Source organism: Dipodomys ordii, unplaced genomic scaffold (genome assembly GCF_000151885.1).
Source record: "Dipodomys ordii isolate 6190 unplaced genomic scaffold, Dord_2.0 Scaffold14, whole genome shotgun sequence".
NCBI lineage: Eukaryota > Metazoa > Chordata > Mammalia > Rodentia > Heteromyidae > Dipodomys > Dipodomys ordii.
The window spans coordinates 14,720,365-14,729,046 of NW_012267230.1; the positions used below are offsets into that span (position 1 = coordinate 14,720,365).

General features: G+C 60.6%; 1 protein-coding gene across 1 annotated transcript in view; it reads right to left on the bottom strand.

Moving 5' to 3' along the window:
* Nucleotides 1-8,467, bottom strand: part of Kctd5 (potassium channel tetramerization domain containing 5) — a 16,941-nt gene extending 8,474 nt beyond the window's left edge. Inside the window, exons 1-2 of the mRNA XM_013011671.1 lie at nucleotides 8,216-8,467; nucleotides 54-269 (exon numbers count right to left, since the gene is read on the bottom strand). Of these exons, the coding sequence (XP_012867125.1) occupies nucleotides 54-269; nucleotides 8,216-8,467 (468 nt within the window). The remainder of the gene's footprint in view (nucleotides 1-53; nucleotides 270-8,215) is intronic.
* Between the last annotated feature and the right edge of the window lie 215 nt (nucleotides 8,468-8,682).

The window sequence follows — 8,682 nt, forward strand, 5'->3', positions numbered from 1 at the left end:
ACGCGTAACTGGGATTTCCCTCCAGCCAGAGGCCACCTGTCACCCTGGGCCACCAGCCCTTCCCCTGAGACCCGTAGCCTCAGGGAGGTGCTGGCTAGTCTGTTTAGCACACCAGGACTGCCCCCATGATCAAGTTTCTGCGCAGAAAACCACCACTTGCCTTCTTCTGCAAGGTCCTTGTTGATAACCAGCTTCCCGTGCCTCAGGTAGTTCAGCACAGGCCCGAAGTAGGTGGGGTCTCTGTCAATGAGATAGGCACCGGTCTCATCCTGCGAAGAGTGAAGGCCGTGCTGTCAGTCCTGCAGTAGTTCTAGTCAGAGCAGGGCCAGGCGGCCCCGTCCCAGCCCGCGCCCTGCCCCTGGACACCACAGCAGCAGTGCCAAGACCTCCACGGAGGAGTGGCCGCTTCCTGCCTCAGCAAGGGGGCAGCAAGGTCCCCGCCAGTGGCTGGGGAAGGCGATTTCACATATCCACGGTGGGCGCGGCTCCCTTGGGCCACACCGGGTGGACAGGCCCGCGTGGGAGCTGCAGGGCCCGGAGGCCCGCCAGGCCTGGAGCCAGCCACCAAGCAGGATGTCCTGCCAGGGCCTTGCTTCTTCACACCCCTCCCCAGACCCAGGGCAGCGACCCGCCCACAGCTGCACACCCATAGAAACCTGCCTGTCCCGGGCCGGAGGGACAGGCTGGGGGGTCGGGTGGCCCATTCTCTCTCCTGGTGGTTTCTCGTGACTTCACCCTCATCCTCCTGGAGGCTTCCAGAAAAACGAGACCCAGGGAGTGCAGGGCATTTGCTGTCACCTCACCACGGCCACGGCGGGAGGGCGGCAAGAGTGAGAGGCCCATGAACCCAGGAGCCACGCATGCGCCACGCGAGCCTGCGGCTGCTCGGCTCCGCAGGCCACTCAGCAGTCCAGCCGCCCAGGAGGCGTGGCGGGAGCAGCAGGAACACCTCTCCAACCCAGCCCCATCACACCGCCACACTGTCTAGGACAGCACCCATGACAAAGCCCACTTCAGACCATCCCCGGCAGCTTGACGCGCATCTTAAAACCCACGCGAATTTCCCACTGCAATTCCTGTACTTCTATTACTATTACTCTTTTTTTGTTTTTTGTCAGTCGTGGAGCTTGAACTCTGGGCCTGGGCACTGTCCCTGAGCTCTTCTGCTCAAGGCGAGTGCTCTACCACTTGAGCCACAGCGCCACTTCCAATTTTCTGGTGGTTCATTGATGGTAAGAGTCTCAGAGCTATTCCTTGCCTGGCTGGCTTTGAACTGCAATCCTCAGATTTCAGCCTCCTGAGTAGCTGGGATTACAGACATGAGCCACCAGCACCTGGCTACTCTGTTTTAAGAAACAAGGGCTTCACTTATGATCCTCCTTAGCTGCTGAGTGCTATGATTACAGGCGTGCACTACCACACCTGGCCATCCCTGTTCTTCTTTGACTATAAACATGTCTTCCCACGCTGGGCACCAGTGGCTCATACCTGTAGTCCCAGCTACTGAGGAGGGCTGAGATCTGAGGATCAAGGTTTAAAGCCAGCCCAGGCACACAAGTCCAAGAGACTGCTATCGCCAATTAACCAACAAAAAGCCAGACACAGAGTCGCAGCTCACGTGGTAGAACACTAGCCTTGACGAAAAAGCCAAGTGAGCATGCTTGGCCCTGCTTAGCCCAGTCCAGTATGAGCACGCACACAGTTTCCCCAAGAATCTCACAGGAAGCCACAAGCACAGGGCGCTCAGGCAGGAGCACCTCTGGAAACCATGCTCGGGACCAGACCCTCAGATCCGGACGAGGGCTGCCCGTCGCCGGGCCGCCGCCTGAGGGGGGGGGGGGAGCAGGGCACTCCGGGCACTCCAGACACACCGCTGCCCCGCTGGCCTCTGCCGGCGCGAGATGAGGTCACGCGGCACTCCTCCCGCACAGTAAAGCCCAGGCCGGTGTCACGGCTGGTAGGACCGGAGCCCCAGCAGGGCAAAGGCCCACGTGGCACTGCGCAGGCAGGGTAGGCAAGGACACTTTGTCGGTGCATCACTAGAGGTGAGCTCGAGGCACAGGGCAGGATGTGGGAGATGGCAGCCTCTACAGAAAGGGCCAAGGGTCTTAAGCTCAGGGCCTCCATTCCTCCACCTTCCATTCCACCGGCTGGGCTGCCGGTGGGCGCGCGGTGCCGGCAGTCCTGCGGAGATGACGGCTAGACCCATCATCACCGTCTGCTGCCGGCCTGACACCTAAAACACTAAGGAGAAGTGGTTGGGAGGCAGGCCAAGGCTGGACACCGCGGATGGCCGTGCGTGGCCATTCTTCCTCTTTCCTGACCATCTCTAATTTTTCTTGTTGTTTTTTTGGGTCTGGTCGTGAGGCCTGAACTCTGGGCCTGGGCGCTGTCCCTCAGCTCTTCAGCTCAAGGCTAGCGCTCTACCACTTGAGCCACAGCACAACTTCCGGCTTTTTTTCTTTTTGCTTCTGTGGTGCTGAGGAATCGAACCCAGGGCCTCATGCATGCAAGGCAAGCACTCTACCACTGAGCCATCTTCCCAGCCCATCCCTATAACAGGCACGGGCTATCTGGGCATGGCGGGGAGGTTTATAGAAGAGCTAGAATTAGGAGTGCTTGCTCAGCTGAGTGGGAGCCTGAGGGGCGGGCCGCGAGTTCAAGTTCTGAGAGTAGCTCAGGAGAGGAGCGACAGCGTCCGGGATGGTGGGCTGTGGGGAGCGTGTTGTAGAGCAAATGCAGCGAGCACTCTAGCAACACCCCCTCTCCCCGCCCCCCCATCTAACCCACACCAATATCCCCACCAGCCTGGGAGACACACTTGGCTTTCTTCCTCTGAAATCACAAGTCACGTTTCAAGTGACTCCACGTTCACATGCGAACCCTCGCCTGTACCCTTCTGACCTGTCCCACACAAGCCTCAACCCCAGAGAGGCCTTTGACACCGCCAGCGCCCAATCTGCACCCTGCGCCTGCCACCTCCACACCAGCACCCCTGCGGTGGCCCCAACTCCTAACAGCTTGCGAGGGTCCGGGAGACCCTCCCGCTCAACTTGCTTCTGCTACACGGTCCTGCGCTGCCTGTGTGCACTGGGAACAGCAGCTTGGGCTGAGACAGGGAGGGGCGAGCGGCCTGCTCCCCTGGGAGGAGCCCCTCACATCTCAGGCCTTGGCCTCCCAGCTCCAGAGGGCAGCGGCCCCTCCACACCGCTGGAAACGAGAATGGGGGACGCTGGCATTCCCGTGTGTGAGTCAAACGAAGCTCGGAAGCAGATGTGATGGGGACTCCCCAAAGGGGGCCCCTTCCTCCCCACCCCCACGCACGAGGCTCTCGTGGCTTCTTGTGGAACAAGCCTGCTCCTGATTCCCGGGGATGGAGCCCCGAGGGCTGCTTCCTGCTGGTGGGTGAGCAGGTGCACGGCCGCGGTGCGGGCTCTGTGCTCTGGGCTGGGGGTGCCCACCCTGGTGGTTCCCTAACTTAGGACGGTCCACCGCAGACACGCGCTGCTGCCGCTTGAGTGTGTGGATCTGGCACGCCGCCGGTGGCAGCGGGAACGGGGACTGCGGCGATGAGCAGGGACCGGGCTGCACAAACCAAGCCCGGAGGCTCTGTGGGACTGGGGTGCGGCCGCCCAGCCCGCGTCTCCCCACTCTGTGCAGAACACTGCGCCCCGGACAGCCCGGCCAAACATTCACCCCTCAGCTGTGGGGCCCAAAGCGGTCCGCTCCGCAGTCCCCAGCAGCTTCAAGGTGGCCTCTGCGGGACAGACAAGGCAAAGAGTTCTTGATTTCCTGCTGGGACCCAAGGGAGCCCTGGCTCCTTTTCCTCCCCGCTGTGGCCTGCCCAGTCCCCAGTGGCACCTGCGCCTCCCTCAGCCCGCACAGGCCCTACCTGCAAAACCAAGCCGTGGAGCGCAGAGGTGCCACAGCCGCCAAGGACCCGAGAGCCATGGATGCGGGGGAAGCCGGGTGGGGCGGGCTCACTGCCCTCTGGGGCTGGAGCCCAGGGTAGGCGAGTCCACACAGAGCACAGGGCCGGGCAGCATACTGGAACCCTGGCGCTGTGCTTCACAAGCTTGCTGCTGCCCAGGCAGCCCGGCCCCGGCCCCTCGGCAAGGCTCCCAACCGGCGCCCTGGTCCTTTCCGGCCATCCATGAGCCTCGGGCCCCCCAGCCCCACTCGGGAAGATTCACAGCAATGACTATGCACGAGACAAACATTAAGAAAACTCTGTGGGGAGAAAGCATCTGGACACGTTCTTTTAAGAAATGAAGTACAGGGGCTGGGAAGGTGGCTCAGTGGTAGAGCACTCGCCTTGCCTGCCTGAGGCCCTGGGTTCGATTCCTCAGCACCACATAAGCAAAAAGAAAAAAGCCGGAAGTGGCGCTGTGGCTCAAGTGGTAGAGCGCTAGCCTTGAGCTGAAGAGCTGAGGGACAGCGCCCAGGCCCAGAGTTCAGGCCCCACGACTGGACCCCCCCCAAAAAAAAAATGAAGTACAGGCTGGGCTCTGGTGGCTCACGCCTGTCATCCTAGCTACTCAGGAGGCTGAGACCTGAGGATCGTGGTTCAAAGCCAGTCCGGGGATGGAAACTCCGTGAGACTCTTATCTCCAGTTAACCACCAGGAAACCAGAAGCGGTGCTGAGTCTCCAGTGGTAGAGCTCTAGCCTTGAGCTGAAGAGCTGAGGGACAGCGCCCAGGCCCAGAGTTCAAGCCCCACAACCAACCAAAAAATAAATAAATGAAATTGAAGCACAAGGATAAAGCAATGACCACTAAGTGCATCCATCGCTACACCTCCCCAGTGCCAGGTGGCAGCTCCTGCCACTTCTCCTGATTGAGCAGCCTCTGCTCAGCGGGGAAGTCACCACCATCACATCACAGTCAAAACCAGGCTCCTTCCCAACTTCAAAGGCTGTGGTGGGGGCCTGGTGTGCAGAGGGACCACCGCAGGAGTGAGTGGAGCGCACGCTGAGCTCTGAAAGGGAGCTGGGGTGACACCTGGCCTGGCGTAAGGACACTAGAGAGGGGGCAGCACGCTGCCCCGACTCTGCGCTCACTGGGCCGCAGCTTCATGGGTCCCGCCCCTTTGGAGACAGAGCGGCCACACCCATCCGGAGGCTGAGGCGCATGGGTGGGTTCCGGGAACACTCTGTGTGGAAAACCTGGCAAGTGTTGTCAGACTCCTGGGCTAACCTGAGACCAGGCACTGCCTACTGGAAAGAGGGCCAGCCTTGCAGCCGATGGCCATGGAGCCTAGGCCTGGGAGGAAGGGTCCAACTTCCCATGAAAGGACAGGTCCATCCTCCTCAACACTGGCCTGCTCACAGCCAATGGCTATGTGCCTTGCACCAGGTGATCACAGACTCAGGTCAAGCAGCCGTGGTAGAGGAGGTGGGAGATGCAGCCCAGGCTCCACAGCTAGGACCACAAGCATCAAAACGAAACCCACCTCGTGCCTCCTCCATGTCCAGCGCACAGGCCATTTGCAGGACTCTGCCAGGCCACTGCTCCTCTGACTTCAGTTCTGCAGAGCATAATCGGCCATTTCCACTCTAAGCAATCCCTACTTCTCCTGCCAAGCCAGCAGCGGATCCAAAGATGGCACTCCCGCCCACACGCCATCTCCTAACCCTTCCTACCCTCCTAACCCTAAAACTCACCAGGACCAAGTGTCCTCGGAGTGGGCACTGGAAAGGACTTCAGGGCCTGATCACAGGACACACCATGACCACCCCCAAAAATCCCCCAAAGATCCACCGAGTGCCACCCTGTCTGCCCCTCCACGTTAAGTCAGGGGCCAGTAAAGCGACACACAAGCTGTGTTTACAGCAATGCCTCTGGAATACAACAGCTGGGAATACAGACAGACACAGCCAAAGGGAATCAAACCCTCCCCACAGGCAGCACGAGAAGGAGTATGAGCTTGGCCTGCCCCAGGGACAACATGGGGAAGAAAAAAGACAGGACAGCAGACGGCCAACCCCAGCACAGTCCCGCTGGACTGTGTCCCACTCAGGCCGTCTATACAGAGAACATCACAGCAGCGGTGACAGGAGACCAGAGGGTGAGGGTCTGGGGACACAAGCATGGCCAGAAGTGGGTCCCAACTTGGGCTCTAAGAACTGGGGGGATGGAGGGGTGCAGTAGAACGGAAGTTTTCACGCCAGGCCTTGTGGAACCCCAGAAGGTTTTGATTTGAAGGGTCCTCACCCAACTCCGATCCCACCACGGCACCTGGCAAGCACAGGAGCTCCACAATCACTACTGGTGGGCCCGATGCCAAATGCCCAACAATAGGCCCCGTCCCTGGAAGGGGTCTCGTAGCAGGTTCCCGCTGAAGTCCAACTCTAGGAACAGCTATCAGGTATTCTTTCCTCAATCTCTTAATGAGGTCAGTTTGGAGATCCTCACAAGTGAATCAACATCCTGTTTGTCTTCAATATGTAATTAATGGCCTCCCACTGCTAATACCCCTAACCTCCACCCTCCGCCCTCAGATTCCTTACCCTAGGAGGTATCTCCTTGGACATTCTTTCATCAGAAGCTTGGGAGGGGGCCGAGAAGACCTTCATGTATACATTATCAGTTTAGTGACATGGCTAGTGAGAACTACTCTTTCTGGCAACTTATCTGTGACTAGAACTAACCCTTATCTATTGCTACCAACTGTATGAGAGACTGTATCTGCTAGATTACCTGTATGTTCTGAATTTCACTTTGACATTTCCGAAACAGAATATGATTGTTAAAAACCAACTACAACAAAGATACATTCTGATAGATAAAATTGCACACACACACACACACACACACACACACACACACACGGATCACAACTGCAGTAAAGCCTAATTCTTAAGAGTAGCTGTAAAAATAAAATGACGGGGTGAATCAGTCATCAGGCTCTGAATCTACTGTTTCAGTGCTGCACAGGCCGCCACTGCCTCAAAAGAACCCAAATGGACAAGAACAATTTAAAACCGAGTTAAGCAAAGCAGGGATACTGCTGGAGTAGAAAGTCAAGTAAAGGGTCAGAAAAAGATTAAGAACAACAGTAAACATACACCCACACTACGAGAGAAACCACAGCTGACAAAAGCCTATTTCTATCCTGGAGATGGCAGTCATTTTCCAGAGGTCAAGTCTCTAAGTAAGAGTAGGGAGCTTGATCAAATGAGAACTGGGAACAGCTGGAGAAGGGGAGGGGGTGGGGGAGACGGAGGGAGGAGAGTTCAGAGAGTGTGTGTTCAAGGCCCTAATTTCTGCTTTTGTGGCGACCCGAGTTCTCATGTCCTGACACCGAGAACTGTCTCCGTCAGGATTTTCTAAGTGGAGAGAGCTCCTCGTCTTTTTGGAAAGCCTCCTGCAAATATGGCAAGCTGGCAAGGAACACTGCCAAGTGCAGTCGTATAGGTTCTACTGGGAAATCCAGTCAGGTTTCGTATGGGGCTCGTGCTGCCACACCGAAGTCCACGCACCCCCGCCGAGCCTGCATCCCGCGGCTCCGGCGTCACCTTCCTGAGCCGCGCTCTCCTCAGCGTAGGCAGCAAGTTCGTTTCGTTACTATCTGCACAACAACGCGCACGCAGTCTCGGTCGGAGACTCGGCCGTGAGCCTGGACACGGCCGTTCTTTTACAAGGCTGGCAGGAAACGACGCCTAGAAATCAAGGTAGAACAAAAAAGGCTCCCCGCCGCTCCCCTCTCCCCCGAGGGGAGCCATCTTCCGCGGAGGGGCTGGCGGCCCGCGCCGCCGCGGCCGGAGGCGGGCGCCGGCCCCCGCCCCCGAGCGGCGCCGATTCAAACGGCGGCCCCGGGCAGCCGAGGGGACCGCCACGGCGCCCCGCGCGCGCACGCGCACACGCACACGCCCGGCCACGCCAGCCGAGGGAAGAAATAAAGTAGGTCCGAAACAAAGTCCAGGGTCTGGGGCGCCCCGGCCTCCGCCGCCTCCTCCGCCGGCCTCCCCGGCCCCGCCGGCCTCCCCGGCCCCGCCGCCTCCTCCTCCACCGCCGCCGGCCTCCCCGGCCCCGCCGCCTCCTCCGCCGGCCTCCCCGGCCCCGCCGCCTCCTCCTCCACCGCCGCCGGCCTCCCCGGCCCCGCCGCCGGCCTCCCCGGCCCCGCCGCCGGCCTCCCCGGCCCCGCCGCCTCCGCCGCCGGCCCCTTCGCCGAGGAGGGCGGGCCGAGGCGCCCGCCGGCCCGCGAGGCCCTCACCTTGTCCGAGTCCAGGTCGGGGTCGGCCTGGCACAGGCGGTACAGGAAGGACTTGGGGTCCCGGCACAGCGTCTGCCGGGTGGTGAGGAAGTAGGTGCCGCCGACGTTCAGCCGGACCCACTTGGACACGCCGCCCGGGCGCTGCGCCAGGGCGCCGAGCCCCGCGCTGCAGCGGCGGCACAGGCCGCCCCCCGGCCCCGCCCCGAGGCCGCCGGGGGCCGGCGACAGCAGCTCGCAGTGGTTCTCCGCCATGATCCCAGCAAGCCCGGCCGCAGCGCTGCCCGGCCGGAAGCGTCCGGTCCTTAAGAGTGTCCTCCGGAGCAAAGCGCCCGCCCCGGCGTCACGCGGAAGTTCCGGCCCGGCACGCCGGCCGGCAGCGCCCCCTTCCGGCCGTCGCTCGCCGGCCCCGCCCCCGGCCCCGCCCAAGGAGGAGCCAGGCCGCGAAGCAGTACACACTACATGCTTTT